Source organism: Molothrus ater, chromosome 8 (assembly GCF_012460135.2).
Source record: "Molothrus ater isolate BHLD 08-10-18 breed brown headed cowbird chromosome 8, BPBGC_Mater_1.1, whole genome shotgun sequence".
In the NCBI taxonomy this organism is placed as follows: domain Eukaryota; kingdom Metazoa; phylum Chordata; class Aves; order Passeriformes; family Icteridae; genus Molothrus; species Molothrus ater.
Window position 1 is genome coordinate 6917981 of NC_050485.2, and position 16758 is coordinate 6934738.

Here is a 16758-nt window from a genome sequence, read left to right on the forward strand (position 1 = left end):
TTGTTATTTGTGGTATTACATAATTTCACATTTTGCCTTGCTTTCCTAAGTCAGGGGCTGGGTAGAAAGGGGCATTTGGGCTGTACACTGAAAGGCTGTAAGGCAACATCAAAATCTTTTGGAAATTATAAGTGTGGGAAGCTACTTTTTGTCAAAATCCTGATCTTAGTGAATTATTTTTTGTGAATAGGTATTAGGTGGATTTCTTGTGCTGTTTTCCACTCCTAAGGTCTCAGGATCTCAGTCTGGGTTTCCTGGTTTTCCGTGGCAGGGGGGTAGAAAGTGTTGGTCTTTAAGGTCTAGTCCAAACTGTTCAATGATTCTATAAAGCACTTGGTGTTCAGGTTTATTAAAATGTTTCTTGAATTACTCCTGAATTTTACTGGGAAATGGCTATGAAATTCTGTTTTTAGAATAAATGCAACTTGTATTTGTGAATATGTTGCTGCAGAGAGAAAGGAGAAATCAGGTTTACTTATTTTTTCTTCTTTCTCGTTCTCTAGGTAACCAACACAAAAAGTAACTGCACAAAAATGACAGTAGAATAGGCATTTTAAAAAATCATACCCTTTTACATTCCCTGAGAATATTAAAATAACATTGGTAAATTTTTAATGTTTAGGAAATATTCATGCATATTTTAACCTGACAGGGTCTGCTTCTTTATGAACAAATGTCGAACCAAACTTTATACTGCAGTGTTAGCAAGTTGTAAATGTGCCTTTGACTTTAATAGGAATTGTAGGTACTTTAATTAAAGTTTCCAAAGGACACCTTTCCTGAAATGCTCACACTTCTATGTAGCTGGTTAATCTTCCTCATCCATTTCTGTCTCCAGTTGGTACTGAGTACAAATTGTGCTTATGACTTGAATGAAATCTTAATTTATTATGATAGAGTGGCTGTATTTTGTGAGCTAGCAGAGCCAGCTGTGGTGCTGGTTCAGCGTGTGAACTCTGCCACTACCCAGCGCTTTCCCATCCGTCCTGTTCCTGGCACAGAACCATTAAATCATCTCTGTCCAGTGCAGAACTCTCAGGAATCTTTGTTTTATGGGGAAAGGATAAATAATAGGATAAATACAAGATAAATAATTTGCAAATCACTTTTTTTTACCTCTTACTCTGTTATTCTTTCCATGTGGAAGGCAGTAAGGTGACAATGTCCTGTTAGTGCAGTGCAGTGAGTTTTGGAAGAACCCAGCTTTGCTCATCTCCATTTTATGATTGTCCAGCAAAGGTCAGAGGCAAGGAGCTGCTCAAGGACCACGGTGGCAAAAACATGATTCTCCCTTGGCAAGGGCTGTAAGACATGCAGGGCTGTGCTGGGGGCAGCCTGCTGGCTGCTCTGGGCCTGCCCTGCCCAGAGACACAGCTCACCCCTGGCTCCCTCCGGAGCACAGACTGTGCCCAGCACGGGGCACCTGGGGAACTGGTGTGTCCTGCCTGTGAACACCTGCTGGAGTTGTCTCCTTTTGGTTTTCTGGGAGATGTGATGTGTGTCTTGTGGCTTGTAAGGTCAGGAGGGTTGGGTCCTCGTGACTGCAATTACTGGGCTTAGGTATTAATTTCTGAAGGATGCTGACAGGCTGTCTCTGTAAGATGCTTAGCTGTAGTTAGGAGCAGCCAGGCAGCCAACGCTTGCCACTCCAGCAGTTGTGATGGCCTTGAATTAAACAATTGACCCTATTAGAATACATGTAACATAGAGTTTTTTGTACCTTAGCTGTACATTGATTTCTCTTTCTGGGATCTAGCAAATGTCTCCTGGGGTTCAGGTTTTACTCCCACATGACCTTGAATAGAGCAAGTTTGAGTTTAAAGCATGTTTGCCTCAGCTGTGCAGCAGACCATTGTGTTGGCTGCTTAGCCCTTCACTATTTACTAGAGAACTTTCCAGTTTGAAAAAGCCTTGTTCCTAGATATGACAGATGTGTTGCAGTTTATATAAGACAGAAATTTGGAGCAGGAGCATTTCTCTTACATTAAATTGATGCTCACAGCAGTCTCCATATTGTGTGCAGCTATCTTTAGAAATAGCTGGATATATCTGTGCCCTCAGTGAAATGTAGAAAGCAGCACTACTGAGGAGGTATTTCATTATTTAAAAGGTGAATGTTAAGATTCACTACTGCTGATGCTCTGTACATGACACAAACTGCAGATACAACACATTGGTGCTAAATTAAAGAATACTAGAACTGAGATAGAGATGGTATTGCTGAGTTTATCCTGCTGACAATTCTGTAGCAATAAGTTGCCTCCTCAAAATGTCCCTTCTCCTCAATTTCCCTCAAGAGTTCAAATTCAACTTTTTTTTCTTCTTTTCTATTTTTTTTCCCGTAAGAGACCCAAGAGCTTGAGAACTGCTTGTTTATAAATAATAAAACTGCCCCTAGTTAGGTATGCCCTGAGACAAGTATTCAATCATTTCTCTGCCTTTGGGTGCCAGCTCTGACAAGAGTTAGGCTGTGGTTCAGTGGATGAACTGTCAACCTTAATCCTCATACTTATAATTTATATAGCAAGTTCATTTAGCGAAGTAGTTTCTGTTTTCTTAGAAACCTTTAAAAGCCTGCAAATATTGCCATGCTTACTCTAATTTAAGCCACTGTCCTATTCTACAGTTTACTGACCTTATTTTCACTGTAATGTTTATTTTTGCTGATATTGTAGAAGTGGTCATTCTGCAGCAGTTTGCCCTTCTAACAGGTTATTTATTAAAGACATTGGAGAATTGCTGTGCAAAGCACATTGCAAAGGCAACCACCTCAGTACTTCAAACAGTGCAGTAAAGGTATTTCTCCATGACAAGTTCACAAGTGATCTGTCTGCCTGCGTGGCTGTTCTGAAGTTTTGCACAGCTCCTCTCTAATTCCTAAGCACCAATGATCTTTGAACTACAATTTAGGTGTCCAGTCAGCAGAATTGTTTCTGGAGCAGTGGCAGCCTGTGAGTAACTGTTGTGTAAAAGTAGAGAATGGAAAGCCCTACCTCTCTTCTTAGTGCTCCGCTCCCACGTGCTGGGATCATCTCAGCATGAAGGGGCAGTGCTTCCTGGGTATGTGGCTTTGTGCTCCCATGCTTTTGTGATGAAATGTGTAGCTTCTCTCACACCTCTGCACGAACAACATCTATTCTGACATCTGGGTGTCAGCACGTTTGGCAAAGAGCAGAGCAGAGTAATGGAAATAGGTGAAACTGCAGCAAAAATAATTTGTGGGGTTTTCATCAGGTATTTTCTTGTTACCTTTCTAGGTCTGATGTTGTTGTTCTGTGCTTTTCAATTGCTAATCCTAATTCCCTGAATCATGTGAAAACAATGTGGTATCAAGAAATCAAGCACTTCTGTCCTCGCACACCTGTCATCCTGGTGGGCTGCCAGCTGGATCTCCGCTATGCCGACCTCGAGGCTGTTAACAGAGCCAGACGGCCTCTGGCAAGGTAAAGTTTAAACAAAAATGAGAATTAAAAAAAAAAATCACCTTGGTAGTCAGGTACAACACTTGCAAAAGAGAAACTGGAGAGCCTAGTTTCCTTTTTTTGGCAATGAGAATATATGTGCTTTCTTCTTTTTTTAATTCTGTTGTCTGAGTTGGTTAGTTCTTTAACACGCACAGTTATTAAGTTCCCCACAAAAGTTTTGCACATTGGATATCTAAACGTGTTTGGGTGGCAGAACACTACAGTAAGATAGAGATGGTAATTATTATTGAATGTTTTCTTATGTATTTTTCTCCATGAACATATGTATCATGTCCTACGATCTCACTATTGTCAGGTACTGTTTTAAACTGTCAGATTCTACTCAAATTTTCTTAATTCTCACGGTTTGGTTGTTTTGCTAAATGTGATCCTAGATCATAGTAGAAAATTAAATGGTTGCAAATTAAACTTCTAAAAGTTCTGAGATTGAAAGAGAGTTTGGGGGTTGTTCTAGAGAAGCTTTGTTTCTCCCAGATACAAAATACAACCATTCACATATTTGGCAACAACAGTCCCACAATAACTGGCTTGCTTCTAATTTATTCCTTTTATGGGAATTTGAATGAGACCAGATTCACGGAAATAATATCCATGATTGTGTAATTAATGACTGTATTGTAACAAATTTCCCTAAAGATATTGAATTAATATTTTGTGAGCCCTTAGAAAACTTTGCATTGCATTGCAGTCAAACTCTTGATGTAGCAATGTGATTTTTATAGGTCTGTTTGTTCATTAAACATTTCTTTGTTGTGATGGTGGGGTGGGCTTTTTGGTTGACTCTTTAAAAGAAAATTGTGATTTTTCAAAACCCCTCTTCTGCCCTAATCCTGCTCCCTGATTTCACCATTGGTAATTTTGAGTCAGAGCTCTGTGTGTCTGGCACAGACTCCTGCCACCTGAACTGGTTATTTATTAGCTGGCACTCAGCAAGCTGTTGTCTGGGGTGTGTTCCATCTGTGCCAGCTCGTGTCTGCCCAATATGGTGGGCTCACAGAACACACTCTTGGGTTGTGCCTTCTGGGGAGATGATTTTTTTTTTGCTGGCAAAATGGATCCTAGCCCAGACTTTTTACTGGTTTGTTTTCCCTGTATCATGTACTAGAGCTGCTCTGGAAATTCATGAGTTCCCACATAATGCTCCTGCAGGCAAAACAAGCCTATCTCTTGCAGTGTGTGTTGTTACTCTTTTGTTGTAGGCTACTATGATCTTCTTTAAAAAGCATGAGATTAAGGAATATTTCCATTTAATATTTAGCTGTATTTCTGGCATTTTTATGTCATGAGAATTTCCATTTGTGTTTAAATGATGGTTGTGACAGAATATCTGAGTAGTAAGGGGTGGTAGGAGGTTTTTTAAATAATGAAAGTTCTCGAATATCCTATCAAATTTTTTTACTGTAAATTTCACTTTAAGTAAGAGGCAGCTCCATTTTGTTCAAATGATTTCTTTGTATATTTAGTAACATTGCAAAGACACCGCCAAACTTAAATGAAATTTAAAACATGTGCTATTCTAAAACTCTCTAGAGTCATGACTGTAGATTTCCAAAGGGCTTTGTGCACTTAGTTTTATATTTTGTTTCATTTGAATGATAGTTATCTCAGATTTAGTGCTGAATATTTGGTAAAATTCCATGATTTCTAGCGTAACTTTGTGTGACAAGGTTCATTTTTTGTTTACCCTAGGCCAATAAAAAGGGGAGACATTTTGCCACCAGAGAGAGGCAGAGAGGTTGCCAAGGAACTCGGGATACCCTACTATGAAACCAGTGTATTTGACCAGTTTGGAATTAAAGATGTGTTTGACAATGCAATTAGAGCTGCCCTGATCTCCAGAAGACACCTACAATTCTGGAAATCTCATTTGAAGAAGGTCCAAAAACCTTTGCTTCAGGCTCCATTCCTACCTCCAAAAGCCCCTCCTCCAGTTATCAAAATTCCTGAGTGTCCCACACCGAGCATGAATGAAGCTGGATATTTATTGGACAGCCCACTGTGTGCAGATGTCATGTTTGTTCTTCAGGAGCAGGACTGCATTTTTGCTCACAAGATTTACCTAGCTACCTCCTCTTCAAAGTTTTACGACCTTTTCTTAATGGAATGTGAGGAAAGTCCATACTTGGATGAAACACAGTGTAATAAAGAAAATACAAATAAGGATGTTCTGACGAGTCACCTTGAGACAAACAGTGACAGTGATGAGGCATCCTTGAAATCTCTTGTTAAAATTCCCCCACCAGAAAGCAGTGAGTCTTTAAACATGCTAGAACCTGAATCTGGTGAAACAAACTCTGCAGCAAGATCTCTGTCCTGCTGGGGTAAGGGGTTTGTTAGTGTGCACAAGGAAATGCAAGTGAATCCTGTCTCAAAGAGGACGTGTCCTGTAACTGTGGTAAAAATGGATTCCTCTGTGCAAGCTGCACCTTTTAAAACTGTTTTGCAGTTTTTATACACAGGCCAACTGGATGAAAATGAAAAAGACCTCACCAGACTGGCTCAGATTGCTGAAATCTTGGAAGTCTTTGACTTGCGAATGATGGTGGAGAATATTATGAATAAAGAAGCCTTCATGAATCAAGAGATTACTAAAGCATTTCATGTCAGAAAAGCTAATCGGATAAAAGAGTGCCTTTGCAAAGGGACATTTTCTGGTAAGTAAATGCACGCTTAAGCAGGAGGAAGTGTTTCTTTTTCTCATCCATGTTACTGTCACTTCATAGACTTCAAACAATGTGACAGCTTACATTGTTCTGAGAGGAGGGATGACCCCAAAATTGTGGTGTTACTCAGGCCACTGTTCCAACCTGGGATTCTGTAGTTTCATGTCTCAAAATCTACTCACAGCTTTTAAATAAGCAATCCAATTCTCAGAAATGCTGAACATTAGATATCCCCCTTTACAATTAAAGCTTTTTATTAACTATTTAAAATGCAAGAGTTATTTTTGAGGTGGAGGTCATGGGAAATGAAGGAAGTCCTTGGTTAACAACATGCAAGTAAAACACATTCTTGAGAACAGGTTGCACCCTAAGCACAGACTTGCAGCATTGCTGTGCCTTTGTTCCTATGGCAGATGTGACATTTAAATTGGATGATGGAAGCATCAAGGCCCACAAGCCACTGCTGATCTGCAGCTGTGAGTGGATGTCTGCTATGTTTGGAGGATCATTTATTGAAAGCTCCAACAGTGAGGTATTTGTCTATTTTTGTCTCTTTTGTTTACAGTGTCTGATGGATTTTGGATGATGGAAGCATCATTTATTTGAAAGGTTGCAACAATCCCTAAAATCAGGGATTTATTCTTCCTTGCAAACCTGGGGTGCTTTTCTTCTTAAGGCATTAAATAAGGCTGCCCAGGAAGACAACATACTTTTTCCAATGCACAAGACTTCCTCCACCACTGGGCTGTGGGTTTAAACCCAAAGTCCTGTAAAATATTAAATGTGGGGAAGGAAATCAAGTATGAATTTGTGAATTTCTTTAAAATATTTTTTTATATTTTGTGAATATATATTTATATAATCAAAATCACTACAAAGAATACTTGGGGTAGGGACATTGATAAAGAAATTAAAGATAAAAAAGGGTTAAATATCATATGAGTGTTAAACAAGGAAAGGAAGCTGTTTTCACAGTAGAAACTGAGCTAACTTTAGGAGAAGTTCTCCTAACTTTAGTAGAAACTCAGCCTAGATTCTGCAATGCATCATCTTGTCCTCTGGAGTAAAGCAGGTATGCAATACTGTTTAAAAGATCTCAATGCTTTGAATAAGATTTTATTGCTTACTTACTATAACTTTTGCAGAAGAAGCCCTGTATTTTCATGGGCCTTCATGGTCTGTTTTTCAAATTCCAGACACGCTGCTAATATTTTTTCTTATGCCATACCCAGTTGTTTTTGTTTGTTTTTCTTGTTGCTTTCCAGACAGTTATGCTCATATGAAGTGTTAAAGTATTTTGTGTTTAATATCCTGACAGATATTTTTCTACTTAGATTTTTCTGGCTTCTTCTAATACAGCTGTAAACATAATTCCTTTCCCAGAGGCACACTCAACAAGTGGTTCAATAAAAATAAATAATTTGATTCTAGTATGCAGCATTTGGCAATGAAGAATATGCATTTCTTTTCTACCAGCCTATTTTTAATTATTAGCTTCACAGTCTTAGCTCATCATTCCAATTTAAAATATTTAGCTTCCATTTTGTAGAGTTTAAAGCATTCAGTAATGCTTTTGGAAGCTTTAAAATATAGGTAGATATGAATTGAATGGTTTACAAATAATAATCCATCTATTTTTACATACTACCTTTTCTGTATTTGGGGCAAATTTTTTAAACTCATTCATTAAATTTACAGTTCTCTGCATTAACAAAAATATATCAATAATAAATGAGTTTCACAGCTAGCTGCTCTCACTTGGAGAACTGAGCTGTTTCCCAGAGTGGCTGATATGCATGAAAGGTTTATGCTTTAGCATGAGAAATTAGACAGTGTTTATCCTAGTCCTGGCAGCTTCATTCCATGCTGGTTACACTTACTACATGTGTGGGGCAGAAAGGGCTTACATTTTTTTTCCTCATTTCTTCAGTTCTCAGTTCCTTCTCAACCTTGTTTACCTGGACAATTTGGTTGTTTACCAAAAGACAGAGGGGTGGTTTTTCTGTTATCCTTTGTTTTCTGCTAGTCTCAGAATCCACAGAAAATCCCTGCCAGGAGCAGAGAGATTGCATTCCTCAAGGAGTCCACCAAGGGAGTTTGGCATGGGAAGTGCTCAGTGGCTGTTATGTGTAGCTGTCAATTTGCAGGCTAGGGAGCATTGAACAGAGTCACTGTTTGATGTGGATCCAATTCAGCTTGGATATAACCTGGCAAAGGATCTGACTCTGGAGCAATGCTTACCTGTTGGCAGTCTTGAACTTGAATGGGAAATTTCTGCTTTGAAAAATGTTTTCTCTGCATTTCTGAAATGCCTTGAAGAGAAACAAGCAAAGTGAGAGAAGTGAAATATAACTGCTATATGAAAATCCCTTAATAATTATAAATTCTCTTCTTAAATATCTTTTCCAGGTAGCTCTGCCCAACATTAACAAGACCTCCATGCAAGCAGTTTTAGATTATTTGTATACCAAGCAACTGTCCTCCAGTCAGGAACTGGACACCCTTGAGTTAATTGCATTGGCAAATAGGTTTTGCCTTCCTCACCTGATTGCTCTAGCAGGTAACAATTTTTTGGCCAGCATCTTCCGCAACAGCTGAAATTTGCTTTAATGGTTATTGGAACACATAACATTTTCTCAAGTGTCAGAGAAATTTTTTTTCTTTCTGAGAGGGGTATTGTAATGCAAATTGATATTTTCACACAGAGAAATGTGTTTGCCTCTCTCTTGCCTTTTTAGTTTTGTGCTAATCCAGCTCAGAACACTGAAGTTTTCTGTGCTTTAAAAACAGAAAGAGTAAACCTTCTCTTTATATTGAGGATAATGTCTGTGGATTGTAATATCCATTCTGTTGTTGTTAATTTACCTAAAACCAGGAAGGATGCTGGGTTTTCCATTAAGTAATGAATGAAGTGTTCCACTTAATATTTCTGTTTAAAGAGAGTAACTGAGCCAATTCAAAACTTACCTAGATGATCATGTTTTTAGAAATGCTGTGTAGGTCCCTTTTCACTAGATGAGATGTGGATATTTTGGTATGTCCATGGGGATTCAACTCTCATTTCAGGAAGAAAACCTTTTCAATCCCATATTTAAAGAAAAATTACAGATTAGAATACCACTAAAGTTTTAAAAATAAATCCATACACAACCCCAACCTCTGGGATTGTTTGGGTAGTGTTGTGTTTAATTTTTTTCTATGTCAGTAATTTGGCATTGTTCTGGAGACATGACCAAGCCCAAAACTCAGAGAGAGCTGAAACAAAGCTACACCTACTTACAGGACTACATTTAGGCAAAATTTATTAACATAGCAAACCTTGGCTCTCCTTCAGCTGTGCATCAGGACTGTGTCTGTTGTCTTTACTGGTTCTTACGGACCAAATCTTTATTGCTAGATTTTATTTGCACATTTTAGCTGTAGTTTTGGGTATTTTTTAAGGTAACTACAGTGTAAACATACATTCAGTATTAAGAATATTTCATTTCATTTAATTCTTGGTGAATAAATTTTGAGTCCAAAGGCTACTGCCAACACCTGAACCCAGTAGAATCAAACCAACTGCCAGTGTTTCCCAAAAAACACTCAGACTTTTCAGATTCTAGGAAAGAGTTAAGGAGAATCTTGAACTGAGGTGATTGCTGGGGGTGGGCTGGTGAGCCTTCATCTGAATCCCCAGGAACAGCCAATCTGAAAACCTAAAGAGGGCCTGAAGTGACCTTTTCTCTATCAGTGCTGTGTGAATACTCATTAATAAATAATTCAGTGGCAAGTGCACTGTTGATTAAAAAATTTGTATGACTGAAAGGAGAGAGCTGATCCATATTTCTAATTTAAATTGAATATTGCACCCATGCCAGAGAAAGACCAGTGACTGCTGAACTTTGTGCTTCCATAAGTGGTTATGAATCACATCTTCAGCCACAGCTCTAAAGGTCAGAATTTGACCTCCCCCAAATCTCAGCTTGCTAAGGATACCTGTGTGAACATGACTCCTGCACAATGCTGGTGGCCACCAGGAGGAGGGAGAACACGCTGCCTGCGTTCTTTGTGACCATGGTATGACCTTGCAGTGTGGCTGCTTGCCCTGTGAGTGATGAGTTTTCTCCCCTAACAGAGCAGCATGCAGTACAAGAGCTGACAAAGGCCTCCATGAGCGGCGTTGCAATAGATGGAGAAGTCCTCTCCTATTTGGAACTGGCACAGGTCAGTGTACACAGCCTTCTGAAAAGATTCTGGTCAGCTGCAGGACTTGCTTTTAGCTCCCTACTGGTTCTGAGCATTCTAAGTGGCTCAAAGCCTGCACTTCTGAGAGTGATTGACAATAAAACTAGCTCTGTTGTCTATTTTAAAGGAGGTTTTTTTCATTAGTTCAAAGGTAAAATATCCCTTTAAGTAACCTCAGAGGAGTTGTCTTTCAAATATCTATTTTAGTTTGTCTTGATTGTGGAACTTCCAAGCTCCATGTTCTCATGACCATGGTGCACTAACTAACATGAAAAGCAATGTAATGAAGCTGGTCAGCTTTGTAACGGTGATTGATTCTTGCATTCCTTTCAATTCAGTTCTTGGAGATATATTTAGACCTGTACTGCAAAGACAAAATTTCTTGAATCCTTAAACTGGCTACTTAAAGTCAATCACCTGATAGTTCAGGGTATGTGCAAATCTTCTTTATGTTCAAGTGCATTTCAATATTCTTGAGTCCCATAAATAATTAAAAGAGAGAATTCCTATCTGAAAGTTAAACTGCACACCTGTTTCCCAAAATGCAACAGACCCCCAGCTACAGTGAAATAAGGTAAAATATTGTTTAAATTTTCTTATTCTTGATTTCACACTAACGAGTCAGCTGCAGCTTGGCTTGAAGTAGCACTAAAACACTGCACAAAAGTAGCACTAAAAAACACTGGCCACCATGCAAGATTCCCTGCAGCTGTTTTTGAGACCCTCTCTGCAATACCTGTAATCCTGTTGCAAAACCAGAACTGAACCCCTCCCAAGAGAAAGCAGCTCATTTAACTTCATTTTTATCTTAGGAAAAGCAATCTTTCTTTTATTTCCTTCTCCTGGTTGGAGACAGAAGCAATATCTCTTAAGTACGTTAGAATATCCTCTGTGGCCAGCACCTAGCTCATGTTTATACTCCAAGATCAGAGCTGGCAGTCAGAATGATCACCTGGGACAGTATGGCCAGGTACCATCTGCTGGGACCATTCCAGCTTTAGCTGTTAATAGGGGCTGCAGAATGAAGGATAACCCCAGGAAATGGAATAAGCTCTTTGTTTTTCTTCACAGTTTCACAATGCTAACCAGCTGGCAGCTTGGTGCTTGCACTACATCTGCACCAATTACAACAGCGTTTGCTCCAAGTTCCGCAAGGAAATCAAAGCTAAATCTTCAGGTATGGGCAACTTCCCTGCCAGTTTTCATCAGGTCTCCCCTTCTTTCTCCCCACCCAGTTGATTAAACATAAAGACAAAGATGAACTCACGTAGCTAAGCCATGAGACTGAACCTCTGTGCTATCTTGAACAGCATTCATAAATTCTTATCTGCAAAGAAAGGTCATAATCATTAGCCTGATTGCTGGGCAAGCATCATGTTCTTTACTTAATTCAGTGATGCTAAAAGGAACAGAGCTCTTTCAGGCTCTGCAATAAAAAATACACTCTGTAAAGGCCTTACTTTTTTATAGTTTTGGTGAACTAATGCCTCTTGTGTGTGACTGCTTTCAAAGTCTTTTCACACATTTGAGGAAACTGGGTGAGTCCTTGATAAGCAAGCCAGCATAGAGAATGTATCAATGATTAACTGCATAGCTTTTTGCAAGACTTTTCTGGGATTTGTGCATCTTACTGGCATCTTTGGGGATTTCCTTCATTGGTTTTTTTCCATCAGATAATCAAGAATATTTTGAGAGGCATCGGTGGCCGCCTGTATGGTATTTAAAGGAAGAAGATCACTACCAGCGAGTTAAAAAGGAGAGAGAAAAGGAAGATGTTGCACTGAACAAACATCATTCAAAGCGGAAGTGGTGCTTCTGGAATTCCTCTGCTGTAGTTGCCTGAACAAAGCAAATAAGTGGAAATCCATAGCCAGAAGTTACTCTTATTGTTAGAAATAACATAAAGTTCAGGTTTTCAGGAAACTGTGTTCCACTTGTGCATTTATTACTTCTAGGGTCAAAAGCACAAGCTCACCGAAAATGAGCCTGGAACAGCTCCTTGAAGTCATATGTATATTTTTGACTGGTAAGCAGATAAATGTCAACCATTATTACATTACTTTTTATACAAAAAAACCAAATCCAGCATTAATGTTTCAATCTCCAGTTGGGAAATATTTTTATACTGTCTGGTGTATTTTGTTCAGATAAAATTCTGGATACTGTTTTGTTTTACAGACCACAAAATAACCATGTAGCAGCTTTGTAATTAGATTTTAACTATTTTTACTATGCGAGTACAGTGAAATAGACAATCTTCAGTCATAAGAGACTGCTTTTAGAGTAGCTCATAAAAAGTCATCTTAGGAAAAAAAAAATCTAGCTGTCTACTATAGGTTGTCCTTTTCAAACTAAATACTGTGCACTGGTAATGTAATTAGATGGTTATTTCCCCTTTCTAAAGCAAAGGGTTAGAATAAGATCCAATAACTGCAAGATATAGAGTGCTTGATCTTTGCTCAGCTGAATAATAGGCAGTATAATTACCTGTTCAACTGCAGGCAAATGTATTTCTAATATTTGCCATGTAAGTGCAAATAATTATGACTATGTGGGCCATGTGAAATCTAGTGATTCTAAGTATTCAGAGGTTTTCTATGTCTAGATCAAAGAGGATATTTCTAAAATCATTTAGAAGGGCTTATTAATTTATATCCTTATACAAGTATGGATCTGAATGCAAAAAGCAGTTACACTGCTTGCATTTGAATTACTGCATGGCAGTTACCTTGTTCTGCAGGATCTTCACCATGCAGCCGTTCCTCATGCTGAATTCCTTTTTGCTTCAGTGCAAGCAAATGAAAGGGCTGCACAAACAAGTAGATCTAGTTATCTAGTGTTCCAGCATTTTGTAAGTGAAGAAGGGTTTTCACACACAAGATTACTTCAGTTTGATCCAATTTATTTTATAGCTTTCCCAGGTAGAACTGAGAGTTTTAGGTTATTTTTAAGTAGGTGATATATTTCCTGTGGAAGTAGATGTTCCCAGAATGCTGGGGGCAGACTGATGGCAGAAAGGCAGGAATTCTGCACAAGTGGTGCAGGACAAAGCAAAAGCTTCCAGTGTTTCCAAATAGCCTGTGTGTTTATGAATTTTTATCAACCATTACTCTAAAGCTGCAGTGTTACACTAGATTACATAAGGATGAGAGCATTTTTTTAAAAGACCAAAACTAAAATACATAGACTGTAGAACATACACATGCAATCCTGTGCAGTGTCTCAGGCACAACTCTGTAACCAAGGTAGTATTGTGTATTAGGTTTGTTAATACTGTTCTGTGCTGGCAGCTCAGCACACCAATGTGAAAAGCTGTTTGTTTGTGGTTTTTTCTCTGTATCCAAAGGCAAAGCAGTACAGTCACCCCCCAGCACTGTAGGTCAGGAAAGGCTTTGGCCTGAAAGCCATAAACACCTCGACATATTTGCATTCTGCACGGACTCATGCCAGGCTGAGGCTGCCACAGCTGGGTGGTGGGAGCCACCAGCATGGAGGAGAGGCTGCTCTACAAACCTGTACGAGGAGAGCAAGGGAGAGATTCCTACCCCTCTGAGATCCATCACCACGTGGTGATAAAGAAGGGCTATAAACAATGGTTGCAAATATGTCTCCTTAATTCTGGGTCAGTGGCAAAGTGGACAAGAACATGGAATGAGAGAAGGTATGTCAAGACAGAAAAATAGCTGTTGTCATAAAATGTTAACCAATCACATTTTAAGTAAGTATTGCTCCTAGGTTTTACACAACCAAAGCTACTGTATGATTGTAATCTTGCCAAACTGTAATGGATATATAAATGAACCTGAGGTATATGCAATAATATCCAGTTATTCTAGTTATCAGCTACTATAACCAAGTGGCTGGTTCATTTGGTTAATGCTGTCTATGGCCTTTAATCTTGGTGGTTATTTTGTGTTTTTTATTTCGGAAAAAAAAAGTAAATAAAACTGTTTAGTTACAAATTGTCTCCTAGCTCTTTGAAGAAACTTGTTGAATTTTGCCTTGCATCCTTCACTTTTTGATGCTGCTTGTAAGCATTCAGTTGTGCTGTCATTCATTGAATTTTACTGAAATTTTGCATATTTGCATAGCACATTAGGATTTATGGTTGGGAATGTCACAAGGAAATCCTACAGTTTGCATATGATATTGGAAGGTTGGTGCTTGTCACTTACTGTTAAACTGCACAGCAAAAGAAAAACAAACCTCTTGCCGCTTTTCCCCATGGTTTCTATTATTTAATTAGCATGATATTACCCAAGGGACATGAAACTAATTGGTCATGACAGACACAGGGAGGAAAAATGTAGGTAAACAGCAGGATGTCTGTAAGGTTTTCAGTATGCTCTAAAATATGTATAAACACTGTTTTCCTCACTTTCTCACTGCCTTAGTTGTCAACCATCTTACAGAATTCCTCATTACCTATTAGCAAACGCTCAGCTTCCTGAATACAGCTTATTTAATTGATAGATGTGTAAAGTTGGTACTTTTCTAGACAATTTTTGCAAGATATCATGCAAAGAATGCCATGTTAAGAGCTTTAAAAAAATCACAAAGCAATGCCAATGACATTGAAAGTAAGTACATTCAGTACAGTGTTTGCTTTTCAAGTGCTAATTTATGAAAATGTTACATATCTAATTTACTTTTGGAAGCAAAATTTTATTTCTTTGAACTTAGCATTAGTAAAAGGTAATGGGCTCAAAAGAAAGAGTGGTGATGTCAGGTGTAAAAATGTTTCTCTTTTTTATGATAAAAGCAGTACCATGGGAAGAAGGAGCAAATCAGAAGCATTGCTCTCCAGGGTGTTCTGTTTGAAATATTAAGACCAATATTAAGAAGTCTTTGTTTGTGGAGAGTCTCATTTATCTTACCTCTTAGAAACAATGTTTTCCTATTTGTTCTTTAAGACAGAATTTCTGCCAGCAAGTTTTTCTGCACCACAACAGAAAAGTTTCTATGGCTTCCTACCTGCAAGTAGCCCACCAAAGCCAGAAAATAGCCAGGTGTTGTGTAAGATGGGAGTGGCCAGACTTCAGCCACAACTCCCTGATTTCATTCACTGAAGATCTTCACAGTCCTTTAGTCAGATCAGGCCTCAAAGTGAGCAAAGGTAAGCTAGACAACACTTAAAAATGTGGGTTTGTTATGTTAAGAAGGGTTGCCTAGTGGAAGAGAGTAGTCTGGAAATCCCTTCTGAGCACTGAAAGCATGGTTCTAACAGAGGGAGTAAGGAAAACAGCACAGTGATTTATTGCCCTAATTCTTCAGCAGCTTGCCTACAGATAGCCCTCAAGTACAGCTTATGCCTAGAAGCGTTTGATTTGTAAAATTGGGGGATTTCTTTCTTCCATGTTCAAATAACAAGCACTGATAGAGCAACTGAAGGCATTTGGAAATCCTTCTCTCAGGGGTCAAGTCTCTCATCCTCTGGACAAAGAGGTTTAGATAAAGATCTAATGTACTAAATAGGATTAATTTTGGTACGCAAACTCCAGGATGGTGACATATTTCAATTCTTACAGACTTTAATCCTAAAGTCTGGTGAAGAGATTTGCTTTGTCAGATGAAACTACAGTTTTGTCCCTATTCTGTCCCTTTTTTTTAAATCACAGTCTTGCTACTCTTGTCACTGGATAGGCCAACATCAACTTACTCTGGGTTGGATTCCAAAGTAAGTACTATGCAGTGAGATGTCTTTAAGGGGAATGCTTGCCACTCCTGAATCCCCTTAGATTTTTGGTCTATTAAAATGATCTAACAGCATTTGCATGAGTTTACTTCTCCTGCAGGCAAGATTCCCATTGAAATGGATGAGATACTACACACACACACTTGGGGCTTTGAGGTGCTGCCTAATGAATTTCCACGTTATCGCTTGCCTGTGTTCCAAATCTCCCAAAGAAGTCAGCTCTGTGTACTGCATGCAGGATAAGACAGTGTGTTAGCAGTGATAATCCCCATCCTGAAGGCTCTACAATGGGATAATTCATTGTCAGTTAACTTATGCCTTTGCCTTTAGCTAAGGAAACACAACCCATGTCACGGATTCACTTTGCACTAGCAGCCAGAGTAGTGAGACTATTGTATATTTATATATGCAAACTAAATCCCTCACTGCTGCTTACATAAAAACCTTGATTTCTGGTATAAATATGAAAAGCTTTTGGATCAAGGCTGCAGGAGGCTAAGATGGAAATTTGAACATTAGAAGATGCAAGAATGGTTATGCTAATGTATCCCAGCTCTAGAGAAGATCAAACTGAAAAGGTAAAGCTGTGATTCAGGGCGAGCCTAGCATGGGACAACAGACTTGTGATGGCTCCTTTATAACTGTTCAGCCTCACCAGCTGGTTTGTAAGCAGGCCACATATCTACAA

The 16758-nt window shown here is 38.8% G+C and overlaps 1 protein-coding gene across 4 annotated transcripts in view; it reads left to right on the forward strand.

Moving 5' to 3' along the window:
* The window catches only part of RHOBTB1 (Rho related BTB domain containing 1), a 48112-nt gene extending 33775 nt beyond the window's left edge, over positions 1-14337 (forward strand). For all 4 annotated transcript variants that reach the window (XM_036386104.2, XM_036386105.1, XM_036386106.2 and 1 more), the window contains 7 exons: positions 3258-3443; positions 5175-6139; positions 6562-6680; positions 8558-8708; positions 10266-10354; positions 11447-11552; positions 12049-14337. In XM_036386104.2, coding sequence (XP_036241997.1) covers positions 3258-3443; positions 5175-6139; positions 6562-6680; positions 8558-8708; positions 10266-10354; positions 11447-11552; positions 12049-12218 — 1786 coding nt within the window. In that variant the 3' untranslated portion in view covers positions 12219-14337. The remainder of the gene's footprint in view (positions 1-3257; positions 3444-5174; positions 6140-6561; positions 6681-8557; positions 8709-10265; positions 10355-11446; positions 11553-12048) is intronic.
* The last annotated feature ends 2421 nt before the right edge of the window (positions 14338-16758 follow it).